Source organism: Talpa europaea (assembly GCF_964194135.1).
Source record: "Talpa europaea genome assembly, chromosome: X".
In the NCBI taxonomy this organism is placed as follows: domain Eukaryota; kingdom Metazoa; phylum Chordata; class Mammalia; order Eulipotyphla; family Talpidae; genus Talpa; species Talpa europaea.
The window spans coordinates 92,704,277-92,718,184 of NC_140081.1; the positions used below are offsets into that span (position 1 = coordinate 92,704,277).

A 13,908-nucleotide genomic window follows, 5' to 3' on the forward strand; every position below is an offset into this window, starting at 1 on the left:
GCAGGAATGGACACAGTGCAGGTTTTCTAGGATCCCATGCAGACCGGGTAAAGGAGGAGTCAGAGTCCTCAGTGGTTTTTTGCAGGTCTTTTATTGGGATTACCAGGTACACAGCAGGCAGGGGTGCTGGGGGGGCGGGAGGCTGGCAGGCCTCCCAGCCCCCAGCAAGTCTTCACTCTATCTAGGCTCTCCAGCCTTCTCTGCTTCTCTCCCGGCTTCTGTTCGTTCTCGGCTTCTTGGCTTCTGCTGGCGTCCCCATGACGCCAACCTTAAAAGCCCAGTCTTAGCCCGGGTGAATCCCATCTACCGAGGCCCACACCCTACTCCAGGTGCCCGCCATCAGGCATGCATTCAGGACCGCCAGGATCCATCATCTGTCCTGATGGCGGGAGGGCAGAAAAGCCTGACATTTTCTTCACCCTACAGATGTACAAGGTGTGAAAGAAGTTTCACAGCTGAGGCCTATGGCACACGCATGCTGAATAGGCCTTGCTGCAAAGGGGTCTCCTCCTCCATCATGGCTGCATTGCTCAGCATGAAAGTTGGTCTGCTTCCCCAGGCATTTAAAGAGTGTCGGCGGAGACAGAGGGGATGGACTTGGGATTTTCACAGTTTACATCAGTAATCCACAGAGAAAATAATTCATGCGCACAGAGAGAGAGAATTGAACATTAAAAGTGGTTTACTATGCAGAATAAAATATAAAATAGGTGGATAAAATCGTAGAATCAAAGGAGCGCGTCTCACCTGGCTACCAGTACGAGGTGCAGGTGCTGTTACTCTGAGGCCAAATGGTAAATATAAGAACAATGGCTTGTGTGTGTGGGGGGGGGGGTGTTGACATTGGCATAAGTTGCCAACTGCCCTACATTGCAAAGAAAATGTCCTTTACTCACAGATGCTATATCCCTTTCTTTCTCACCTCCTGGACGCTCTCTGGTAGGCCCTTCCTTGACCAAAGTAGAAGCTGGCCTTCTCCATGCCTTCCCGGCCGTCGCGCTGCTGGGGCTGAGAGCTGCTAACACGGGCCGGCGAGTCGGGAGGTGATTGTTCCCAGTCACATAGCTGATGAGTGTGAGAGCTGGCACCTGCGGCTGTTCTCGCACTTGTCAGCGTGCTTTTCTTTTCACCCCTTAAGGCCACGGGTCCCTGAAAGAGGGACGGCGGTTGTGCTCCTCGGCGCGCCGGCCGCGGCCCCGGAGCGTCAGGCGCGTGCGGAAGCTCCGAACTCTCGCGTCTACTCCTGAGTTGACGCAGGGCAAAAGTAAACTTGTTTCCTTGTGTGCCTTCTGTACACACGGAGACCGTGCACGTTGGCCTGTCCAGAGTGGCTGCCGAGAGAGTGTGAAATTGCTTACTTCTGTCCAATTTGGACAGCATCCTCTTTGACTAGGAAGAGATCAGGGGCCTGCCCACCAGCCGGCCTTTGACAGGGACGGGCATGCAGCGAGGAAGGATCGAGTGGCGTCGGGCCTCGACTCTTACATGCCCCTTGGTTTTAGGATGAGACCGTGAACATGACAGAAGCAGGGTCCCCTGGGCCCTGAAGACTCGAAGCCAGGGATGAGGGCTTGAAGGTGCATGGGCTGTAGGACAGGCACCCCTAGCATACACACACCCAGAAAAGCACGACATTGGGCATCTGGGAGGCTGGCAAAGAGAAGTAGGAGGATGCAGCCCGAGTCTGAGCAGCAGAATTGATGCATTTGGTGCCAAGACTGGAGAGGATGTGAATCTGGCCCCGAGAGACCTGGCCCACAGCCGGCACAGCTTCAGCACAGGTTTGGACAGCAGCAGTGGCCAGATGACCTCGCTGCCCAGCCCTGGTGACCAGAAGCCGGGCATCCTTGGCACTTTGGAGCACCAGGCAACTCCAGGCTGGCCCTTGGTTTCTTAGGGGAAGATTTCCAGATGTGTACCCTGTTTTTCCTTTAAGACTAAGCCCCCCCCCCATATAGCTCACTTTTCCATGGAAACTAGTTATTAGACCAAATAAACGAACAGTGAGCTAATGGCTATTCAGAGCCCACTGAATTAAGCACTCTTCACTTGAAATTCCATCTGCCATTAGGTGCTCTCAGCTGATGACGGCCCTTCCGCATCTGCATTCGCTGCTGCCCATGCCTAATGCAATCAGTGAGGAGATGGCTCGTAATGAACGCATTGCCCGCCCTCCTCCCCCCAACGCCCCCACTTCCTGTCTCCCTCCCTCCTCTTACGCCTCTCAAGTCCCATCTCCAGCCCCCCCCCTTCACCTTTCATAAAAGCCACCAGATGGAGCAGCAGCCTGAGGCGCCTTGCAGCACTTAATAATGACAGACACCAACAGGATGTGATGGGGACTGATTTCCAAGGTGACCAAACCATCTCGGTGGTCCCATGACTCAGGGTGCAGACGCCTTTGCACAGGCCTTCCCAGGAACTTGGACTAGAAGGGTGCCCAGGCACCCGCTACCCGGTTCAAGCACCTTCATGGACCTCACTTCATCTCAGCCTCTCAGCCATCATAGAAGTGGGCTTTTTATTCCCCTTTGGCAGATGGGGAGACAGAGGCTCAGAGTTTGAGGCTTGCCCGAGTTCACAGCGCAAGTTAGTAGCAGAGCTGGGAGTGAAATGAAGTCTCTCCACATTCAGAGATCATGCGCCTTCTCTCAACCCACTTGGCGCCCCAACGACAGTAAATGATCTCCGCTTTGCTCAAATAATTAAAATCGGGTTCTTGTTTCTCTCTTTTTAGTTTGAGTTCCGCGTGAGATTCTAGAGGAAGGGTCACTTTCCATACTTGACTTTTTTCCTTTCCTTTCTTAGAGGGAATGGTGGGTATTAACTTGTTTTACATGCAGCATTTTGGCAATGTGACTGCCTTTAAAATTGGCCAGAAGCAGTATTTTTAAATAAACACCAACGCTGCGGACATGCAGGACTGAAGCTGCATTAAAATGCAATGTGAAGGTGAGGCAGTTGGCTGTAGACGCAACTGTTGTGAGATCTTTTTTGTTTTGATTAAAGTTCTATTACCTGAGGACTTCTGTCTGCAGCTTATGTAATATTAACTGTTCCCGTTTAATCACAGCCTCATGAATACAAAGTAGAATAGGGAGAATAGGGCCAGGTTACGGTGAGGCTGGGAAAAGGCACAGCAGGATCCTCGAGTGAGCAGGTTTGTAGATTTCTGACTTGGAAATCTGGAGCTCCCTGGCTGGCCGGGGAGAGAAAGGGAGCCCCAGATACCTGCAAATAAGAACGTCAGAGGCTGCTGCCCCCTCACTTTTACAAATGACCAGCAAGGGAAAGTCAACATTTTAAAAAGATGAGACATTCACTTGGGGGGTCCAGTATCACAGCCTGGGTTTCCTTGTTGTTATTAGCAAAGCCGTGTCCCGGGCACCGGCCAGCAGTCGAGGGGATACACGTGGCGAGTTGTTGGTGAAAATACAAGTGGAAGCCCCAGGTGTCTGGGCTGGATCTTGCTGAAGAGGCCCATCCCGTGGCGTCTGACGTGGCTGTCTCCCAGCCCCATTGGCACCGGCTGCCATTTAGGATTTCGCTCTTCAAGTTTTCCTTGATGAAGTCTTTGTCAAGGTGGAATATGCCTACCACTGGGGGGCTGTGATTGCCAGGCGGTGTGAGACAAGCTCAGGCTGCGTTTGGGGGGGGAGATGACCTCTCTTTCTTGCCATCCCTTAATAACGTACTGAGAGGCACGCTGGAGGTGCCCCGGCTTAGCCACGTGACGATTCTTCTTCTTTTAATGTTTTACATTAATCTCCGTGTTTTCGGTTAGCACTAGCTGCTGCTTCTGTCTCTCAATGCCACAATCAGGGTATTTTTGATATCTTGTATTACCCTAATCGCCAAGAAGTATGCTCCAAACTGATTAATTCCCGAATGATTAAAACATCCTATGCAATTCATTTATTGTTGCTGCAGTTAATTGAATATTTGATGATTTAAAGGTACCCTGATTATTTCCTAAGATCTGGATTTATCACCGGGCAGATGATCCGCGTGGTCTCTCTGTGGCTACATGGGGTGGCGGCCACACTGTCACAGGCAGAGAGGGCAGGCACTTGCCAGGGCTCTTGGTGCCCTCTCCAGCTGCCCTGAGTGCGCCTGCCGCCCGGGCCGGAGGACCACATCCCCGCGCCCAGCACGAGAGGGTCATCTGGGGCCAGGAGTGAGAGCACAGCCTCCTCCGCCGCCGTGCAGCCTGCTCTCTGCTTCCAGGAGGAGGGGGCGGAGGGGGGATGGAGAGGACGCCGCGGCGCTGAGTGGCTAACTTGCGCTTTGTGGACTATGTGAATACTCAAGAGTGGATTAAAAGAGAGGAGAAGGTGGCTCCGGCAGTCAGCGGCAGCTTGGCGCCTCGTGGGGCGGCAGTTCTAATCCCAGTGTCACCCCTTTCACACCTGTCCAGAATTACTGCGAGAGGGGGGTGTGTATGTGTGTGTGTGTGTGTGTGTGTGTGTGTGTGTGACAGAGAGAGAGAGAGAGAGAGAGAGAGAAGAGAGAGAGAGAGAGAGAAACTGGGCAAAATTCAGGCCGAAGCCCCAGCTTCCTCCCTGGTGCACAGTGACCGCGGGGGGCTCAGAGACCGAACTGACCTCAGGTGGCCCCGCCACTTCTCGGCCATGGCAGATCCGTGGCCTCTCACTCCCTTCTGGAGTGGGGACTACAGTGGCGACCTCGGCAGCTGGGAGCTTCTGTCGGACCTGGCCGTGTCCGTGAGCCCGGTAGGTACCCTTCCCTGGCCCCCAGACACACCTCCTGTTTGATATTGTCTGTCTCCCGTGTCACTGTTTGTCTCCCCAAGTTGCGTGGAGTCTTGAAGGCAGAAATTACGCTGTCCTCAGTGTCTTTAAATCCTCCCCCCTGGCATCATCCTGAGCCCAGTGTGAACTCAATCAGGATTTGCTGTCTAAAGAAATAAATGGGAGAACTGATGAATAGGCGGACGGGCAGGCGAATGAATGCGATCCTATTACCCTTGTCACGACCACCTTACAATGTATGTCCCAGTGGGTCTCTAATTGTTTGTTTTCCCATCCCATCCAGACATTTAACTTCCAGAGAAAGAGGCCAAGCCTCAGAGGTATTTGGAGCCGCCGCCCTCCGCCCCCCAACCTGGCACCGTGCTAGGCACGGAGGAAGGGCGGCTGGTTAATTAAAAGGCACTTGCAGGGCAGACGTTGAGGCTCCAGTAGTTTGTCTTACGGTGAAAACAGCTGTGGGCCAGGACTAGCTGAGTTTGCGGGATGAGACTCCACGTGAATGCCGGTCCCAGTGTTTTCTAAAAAGGAAAAAAAAAAAAAATCAGACCCCTCCGTGTGGACGCACGTTCATTTGACTGCCCGCGTCTGTGGGCTGTTTCTCAGTGCTGTGTGCTGTGCACCCCAACAAGGCAGCATTAGATTTGCTGCAAAGCCCCAGAGCCCACAACTCTTTCTGTTTTGACAGCATGTCCCCCATAAGGAAGTGGATATTTATAATACCAAGTGGAGAGGCGATATTTGCAGTTGGCGAGAGTGAGTCAGATCTTACCTTGGAAAGACGAGAAGGCTGGGCTTAATCATGAGTAGAGCTGTGAGGAGACCAGGACGCAGGGCAGGAGCCTGACTCACGGGGGGCTTTGCGGGTTATACATCACGTTACTGACCTTGTCCTCGGCTCGCGGGAAGCCGGTGAGATTTCAGGGGAGCGGGTGTTATGATTATCATCGCTATTTTTTTTGATTCAATTTAATTTTACCTTTGAGAAAGGTGGGACCCCGAAGGGCGACGACTCCATCCTGTTCTCGAGTGGCAGGGCCAGCTCTCCCACCCAACTTTTGACTCGGGGCAAATGTTCTGGCGGCTAAATTCTTTTCCTCTTTCGTGGAGACATTCACACGGATGTGTGTGTGCGGGGAAGGGAGAACAGAAACCTCTCCAGGAGAGCGGAGAGTGTGTGTGCGCGCGTAGCGCAGGCAGCCCGCGCCCATGCAAGGTAATGATGATCTGGAAGCTTTAAGTCTTTGCTGCAATCATTTGACCTTTGTGTCAGGGGAAGGCATTTGCTCAGAGTTCAAGAATTCTCTTGCAAATACAATTGCTGGGGCAGCGAATAATGGGACGAGCTTTTTTTTTTTTTCCCATGGTAAAGAATACTCACTTGAGTTCTGTAATCCCCATGGCGGCTGGGCCAGCACCGCCCAGCGTACGCCCGCAGACGGTCACTCTGTGGAATTAGCATGACTGATAACTGGCAGTAGTTGCTAATAGGGAATCACAAAATTGACAAAGCCAAGAAGTGAGCGGTCAAGAAAGTCAGGGCCGGGCCTCCCCTGGTGGCGCAGCGGTGGAGCGCTGGGCTGCGGGGCTGCCCGCAGCCTCTGCAGCGTCGGTTCGTTCCCCGGCCGCTGGCGAGGGTCCCACAAAAAAAAAAAAAAAAAAGTCAGGGCCATGCTGGTTGAAAGGCATCACAGACGTGTCTGGGGCCTTTCACTTGCCCCGTGGCGCTCCCAGCTGCAGCGCGCCCGCACTTATTTGCGCAGAGAACCTTGGGGCCTGCGGGACGAGGGAGCGTCCATGCTTGGTGTCCTGACATCAGTGATGCCCACGCGTGACCTATGGGATTGTTCATCTCCCCTTCCCCCTCCTTGCGCTCCCCATTCTGTGTGTGGCTAGCGCAAGCCTGGTGGCCCTGGCGTTGTTCTCCAGACGCATGTGCTGAGTGGATGATGAAGGGCAGGAGGAGGAGGAGGGAAGGAGGGACTGTGCAGGCCCAGCCGCCTGTGCTTCCCTGTCGGATCTCAGGTTCTCAGCCTGTCTTCTCCTGTCCTTTCCCCCTGATGTTAGAGTGTCGGTGTTCTTGGAATGCTGATGGATGTTGTTTTTTAATTAATGAGATAGACTCGATGCTACTGCATGGCATCATTCCGCATGGCCGGCAGAGTGCTCTGCTATTTATATGCATGTATTTGTGTTTACTACCCCACGGTCACACTTTTTTTTGGTGTTCTGATGAAAACTATTACTGTCTGCTCTCTTTGGGTGACTGTATGATTTTTCATCCCAACTGGGTCATTTCTGAGGGTGCAAGGGGACTCTAATTCCCCCGGGGTAACAGTATAAACTGGAGCCACACAGCCTAAGGCAGATGGATGAGCCCCTCATTACGAGGGGTCTTATGCTCCCTGGAGCTTGTACACAACAGTAAGGGACTCAATGAGTACCAGCTGGATTCTATGGAGCACAGTAGTGACTTACAGCAATTTGTGATTTGCTGATGTTTCCAGCAAGAATGTTTTAAGGTGCCATCGTCTATTCCTCACTTTCCCAAATGCAGCTTCTCTGCCTACTCAATCTATTGGATTAACCAGGGGTGAGGACTTAGTTGCCCTTGCGGGAAGCCCGGAGCATGCACCCTGTGTGGCCATGCGGGTCTCACAGGACTGGCCTTTCACCTGCCAAGGCTGTGAATTAAAGCGACCAAATGTTCTCTTTGGCAGAACTGGGGTGGAAGCGAGCAAATTACAATTCTGCAGAAGGTGAAGGTGTGAAGGACAGAGTTAGGAGCGTTGGGGAGGTGGCGGCCTCTATCTGGCAAGGCGACGTCACACTCAGCAGCCCTTTTCCCAGATGGCTGGCCTGCTCCCCAGCACCGTGTCCTGGACTGCTCCGTGGCTGGCCTCTTGTTTCCGGTTCTCACTGATTCTGGTGCCCTGGAAGAAAGGGCACGTGTGGGACATGGAGTAAGTGCTCAGCGTGGTCCCGCTGGTTGCGTGAGTTCTGATTGATCGGGAAGATGTCACACTGGGCAAGATGCTCACAGCATTCACTTTGTATTTGTGACATTCGGGGCTCCGAGGCAAGCGTGCAGTCTGCACTGGAGGTTAGCTAGCCTCGGTGTTCTGAGTAAGAGCTGTGGATCACTGATTGGCCTCCCAAGTTCACACAGAACTTCATTTAATCGTGCACGCCTTTCAAATAGGTCTCATCTTTTCAAAATCTGTGATTGTCAATAATACACTAGGCAATGTCAGGACGGCAGAGAAGTCTGAGAGATCCGGAAGTGGAGCCCCCTCTGTGGATAGAAGAGCAAAGTGAAGTCCAGAGCGATGGGGGAGGATGAGTCAGTGGCCCTCAGCAAATCAGTGACAGATGACTCATTCGAGCTACACCTTCCACTGTGGTCTTACTGCCTCATGAAAGGAAAGCAAAACTGGCCATTTGCAGATAGTGAGAGCTTTGTGTACTGAGGAAACAACCCATATTGAGTGCAAAATTTACCTTCTTTACCACTTTTCTTACAGAGTAAGCCATTATGCAATCAGTTTCTGGGAGAAAAACCAGATTGTTGAATTTTTTTTTTGGTTTATTTTGTTTTAGGTAAGCCTTCCCAGTGATCCAAGCTGTGTTGAAGAAATCTTGCGGGTGAGTTTAAATGTTTATTTCTGTGCTTTTTACTAATGAAGTCTTCTATCTGCTGAAGCTGCTGAAAGTAGTCACTGTTCTGTTTCTGTCTGTTGTGACGGGAAAGCCTTGCCTTCTAGTTCTGGGTCCTTCTGCCTGTATCTTAGTTCCTACCTGTTGTCTCCCTATCTCCAGTGAAGCTGCTCGAACCTCACTGAACTTCTGTCCCATTGTTGCATCTTTCTGGACCTTTCTCTTGAGGTCTCGACAGAGACTCACCCCCTTTTTAAGGAAACTTTCCCTTGCAAGCATCCTACTGTAAACCTGGGCCTCTTGCTCTCAGGGCTCTCAAGTCAGCTTTTTGGCCTCCTGTGACATGGCCGCTGGCACTCGGGTGTGGAGATGGTGGCCCTGTCATGAGGGGATGAGATGTGGGCGGGTGGAGGGGAGGTGAGGAGGAGATACTGGACAATGACAGCGAGTTACAGGAAGCGTCCCAGAAAGAGTGCACGCAGGCGTGGGAAAGGCATGCAGGCAGTGTGGAGTTGTCAAAAATGGGCATAAACTCTCCCCAAGTGAATGGTGAAGCCAAAAGGAAAAATTAAAGTCAAGCCAGAAAAATGCATGTCCGGGTGCTGGCTGTCAGCAAGGTGACATTCCTGTCAAGGTGGACAGCATCTACGACGGCCTCCTGCGGCTCCTGCACCCCACACAGACACTGCAGGAGCGATAAGAGGTCGAGGAAGACCCAGCTCTTCTTCCACGATGCCCTTCTGGCTTTGCTGTGCCAGCAAAAGGGAGCAGTACTCTTTGGAGAAGTACTTTGGCACCACGACGCCATTGCCAGACGGCTCGTTCCTCAGGAAGCATCCCCGTCGTAAGTGACTTGATGTGAAGAATGAAGCGTAGGCGTGAATGCCAGTCCCGGCTCTCCCATTTGTCACGCCCGTGATGTGGACAGATGACTTCCTCTTTCTGAATTTCCCTTCCTGTCTGTAAATGAAGACAATGATACCTAATGCCCTTCTAAGCTGCCAAGTGTATATAAATGCCTGTTTGTCGTGTGATGAACGATGAGAAATCCAGGCAGGCTTTCCACGGGGGAGAGAAAGCAACCTACGTGCCAGTGAACATTCCGCACCCCCTTTCCTCACTCTCCAGAGTCACCCAACTTCCCCTGAGCCTCCTGCTGGAGAGACCCTTGTAGAAGCTCCCACCCTGCGAGCATGCAGCCAGGGAATCCTAAGGAGCAGAAGGCTGTTTCCCACCTGCACACTGGCCGCCTGACCGCCCCCGTGTGCGTAGCCACGCGCCTGTCTCAACCTAGGACGCGGCTGTGGCGTCTGAAAGGCTGAGTCCAGTCCCGTGAACAGACTTGGGCCCTCGGACTCAGGCGGTCTGGCTGCTTTTAGAAGAAGCCAGCAGCCTCCCGGGCCTCTCTGTCTGGGGTCCAGGGTGAGGGCGGACAGGCAGGGGCAGCTGTGGTGAAATGCACAAGTGCGATGCACCCTGGGAACCCCGCTGCTCGCTGCTTCCCGTTGGGTGGAAGTTGACCAAATCCACCAGATCCTTGCGTGCGCGGTGGCACCTTCCTTCAAGAAACCCCTTCCTCTGGTCTCTACAGCCGTGTTGTTTTCCCCACGACATCAGGGGTCTTTTCTTAACTCCCAAAGGAATGCCAGACCCATTTCAAAACCCCCACCTAATTGGCACAATCAGAATTCTCGACTTAAGAGCAGCCTGCCCTGGGGCCTATGTGGCTCTCACAGTGACTAGGCGAGGGGAGCAGGGCGAGCACCTGTCAGAGGCTGGCGACTCTAGTCTGCTGGAGAAGCCACTTAGAGAAACAGCAGAATGTCACTTCAACGGGGAAAGAAAAGAAGCAGGTTGCCTTAATAAGCTCATAAAGATAGCACCCTTTGAGAAAGTAACAAAAGTCCTTCTGTTGTTCTTGAAAGAGAATCTAGGGAAATGTCTTTTTTTTTTTTTTTGAAGGGCTATAGATTGTATAGAATTCCTCTTTTTTTCCCCAACAACATCATTAATGAATGGGCTTTCCTTTATTGAAGAACGACATGTTTCATTCCCCATGCCTAGAATAAAATTAAGCTTTGTGAAGTTTCTATTCCAACTTTCAAGACTCATTCTTACGTTTTCACAGGCTGTGTGTTCAGGGCAGGACACGTTATCATGCATTCCTCTTCCTCGTAGTTTGTCACCTGTTGCCCATCTGCCTCCACCGTGCAGGGTTTGGGGGGTCATCATTCCCTTTCTCCCCTCCTCCCTCTGCCCCCCTCACTACTTTTCAAAGTAAGCAGAGTCAAGTGCAAGTTCATCTTTTCTCCCCCACCAAGTGGAGCGATTTGGGAGGAAGGCCTTGTAGCCTGGGGCTGGAAGAAAGAGCGGCCTCCAGTCAGTTGCTCGGGGCGTTCCTGCAGTGCTAGCTGCATGTTGGCCAGTCTCAGCAGCTCAGCGGTGGGGGCCAATCACCCACCCCTCCACCCCTGCACCCACCAGCAGTGAAGGAGTCTTTAAAGTGGGCTCATTGTTTGCACATGGAATGGGAAACCTCGGTCTATTTGCTGACACACACATACCCCCACCACCGCCCACAGACTTTCCCACCTCCCAGTCCCGCCTCCCAGGCTTCCCCTCTAGAGCCTGGCAGGCAAATGCGGGCAAACCCCCTTCATCTCACATTGGGGCACACTTCCTTTATGAGCCACGGTTAACTCTTAACTCTCCCCACTGTCCGTTCCTTAGGCCCCAGGCAGTGGAAACACATTTGCCTGATACATTTTATCTCGGCCCCTTTTCTCAAAACGAGGTTCAAATGCAAACCAGTTGGCTTTTGTTGTCAGTTCCTCTCCCCATTTGTCTAATAACGGGCTCAGTTCCCCTTCAGAGCAGTGCTTCTCATAACACACGCGAGGCCGTGTCTCTGGTCTCAGGGCTTGGCTTCCTGCCCTCATGCCCCTGCGCGTGCCACCACACCCCAGCACGCTGATTTGATGCGCTGTGGAGACCTGATTTCCCCCACAGCCTGTGACCACCTCCCAGAGTGCCTGGACCTCATTCTCTTAGAGTCTCTTCTCATTTCAGGGAGTTGAGGCCCAGACAGACTAGGGTAGCACCGAAGTAGAAACAGTTCGGCCTGGGCTTTGCTCTACCTCTGCTCACCCCCCTACTGCAAACCTATGTCTGGGTTTAAAAGACATGGCGTCAGATGCGGGCTGACATGCTTCTAGCCCCTAAGAGCACCAGCAGAGCAGCGCCAGTGGAGCAGGCTGAGGAGAGCCTGCTTTCTGCCTGCCATTTTTTTTAATAGTCTCAATTCTCATTTCAAATAATAAAATAATAGCTGTAACAAAGCACTATTTTGTGCCGGGCATAGCCCTGAAGCACATTATGTCATTTAATCTTCACAAGACCCCTAAAAGACTGTGTTACCAGTCACACTTTATAGAATTAGGAAAGCGTGAGACTCATGGAGATGAAGTCAGTGGCCACCAGGCCTCTGGCAGCCGCCATATTCTCCAGCCTTCTGCTCCCTACAGGCCTCCATGAGTCTCTCCTAATTTTGCAAGCTCCAGTCTAGTTTATGATGAATGCCCCGTCTAACAGTTCATTTTAGTTTCTGTTGCTTCCTTCCTTTGTACAAATTCAATTATGCTGAAGTAATTTTCAAGGCATTTTTCAAACCGGACTTTACCAGCCTCCACCCCCTTTTGGCCAAACTGCTCTTCTCCCACAAACAAGCGGTGTCTGTGCTGCCTGTCACGTATATTATTGCTTATTATGAATGTCGCCAATCAGAACCTTAAAGGCAGTCATCTCTGCAGTGCAGCCCAGCCTGGGTACCTGCTCTCATCAGTGCACCAGTTCCTCTTTCGAGTCCAAACAGAAATGAAAAATAATAACAACGCTGGCCCCGGTGATGGCGTCTTGCAGTTACAATTCATCTGTCATGTGAGGGACTTCTCAGCTGCTCCAATGTAATAATCTGGGCAGCGGCAGCAGCTTCTTTTCTGAGCTCCATGGGGTTTTATGGGTCCTAGAGTAATCATTTCTGGAAGAGTTCAACCAAGGAGAGCAACATACACTCAATGCTGCTAGCTAAGGATGGATGTTCAATGATGATTCGTGCTCCAGCAGTATGATTTATTTGTTCCCAGCAAGAATTTACTTAAAAATATCAACAAACTATCAATTAAGTCCTTTCTAGAGTCAAAAATGCAGATCTAGTGCTTCTCGTAGATTTGATGGTGAACAGATTGTGTTTCCGAGCCAAGTACCTTCAGTAGTTGATAATTTCATAGGCAAACATCTGTAAGGGTAATTCACTGTTTATGAGGGATGCTGAATTTGCGAGCTAGGATTTAGGGAACTTGATTTGATAAACTGTATCATCTTACGGATCTCTGCCTGCCATATGGATCAGGTTGGTAAAACTGACATGGGCATCTCTTTTTGATTACAGCATGATCTGTGTTTACTCATTGCTAAATTACGGCAATTCTATTTATTAGGTCTGTGTTTAAGTTTACTGTTTTAGCATAGAAAAAACTCACCAAATAATTACAGGACGACCATGTACAGTACTTGCTATTTTTTACATTTTAAGGGGAAATAAATGCAAAATGCATCTCAAGAGTGAGACAAAAAATGGATCAGGGACCAAAATTGGTCAGACAATTATGTCTGAAAGGAAATTTGATGATATTATCATAACTATGCCGCATAATCAAACACCTTTCAGTAGAATGTCTATGATAAATTTAACCAATAATTAGGCAATTTATTTTATATCCCGTCAAATTAATGTATAAATAATGTTCAAATTGGACTCATACAAGCTATTTTGTATATAGCTGTCTTAAATACTAACCCTTCTGGACTGTTTTAAAGAGCATCTCTCGTCTTCTGGTGTGGACTTTTAAAATTATATTTTCTTGAAATAGAAATACAGCACTCCATCTAAGAAAGACAACAATTGTTAAATATAATTTAGACTGTAATTAATGTTAACACTGATGGAGTCAAATAAATGAACTAACTAATGATTGTATCCTCTACTATTCTGATGACTAACTAGCTCTTACCTAATGATATTGGGAAATATGTAAATTTGTCAGCAGGTGAGAATGCCCTTGACTGGGTAAATTATGTAGAGTATTACCTTTTCTGAAGCTAATTCAAAGCACTAATGGACTTAATACATAGTATGCATATGTGGGGTGAGGTATTCATGGAACCAAATTAGCACATAAGAGATATTACCCATTATTTGCCTCCCAGTAATCATTTCCTCTTTGCTCAAACACAAACCAACCCAGAAGAAAGATGCTAAATTTAATTATAACAACTATTATGTGAACAATGCAGGTAAGCCATCCCATGCGCTTCCAGATGCACTTAGAGCCTGTCAAGCAGTTCAAATATTTTCATGTGGAACCTGGGGGGTTGCGGCTAGTATATGATGTGAATTTTAAATGGTTCCACAGACGTCATTGAG

At 50.4% G+C, this 13,908-nt stretch overlaps 1 protein-coding gene across 5 annotated transcripts in view; it reads left to right on the top strand.

The window, feature by feature from the left end:
* Positions 1–13,908, top strand: part of AFF2 (ALF transcription elongation factor 2) — a gene marked incomplete at both ends in the record, with an annotated part of 417,693 nt that overhangs the window by 256,740 nt on the left and 147,045 nt on the right. For all 5 annotated transcript variants that reach the window (XM_084259153.1, XM_084259155.1, XM_084259154.1 and 2 more), the window contains one exon: positions 8,370–8,414. In XM_084259153.1, the coding sequence (XP_084115279.1) occupies positions 8,370–8,414 (45 nt within the window). The remainder of the gene's footprint in view (positions 1–8,369; positions 8,415–13,908) is intronic.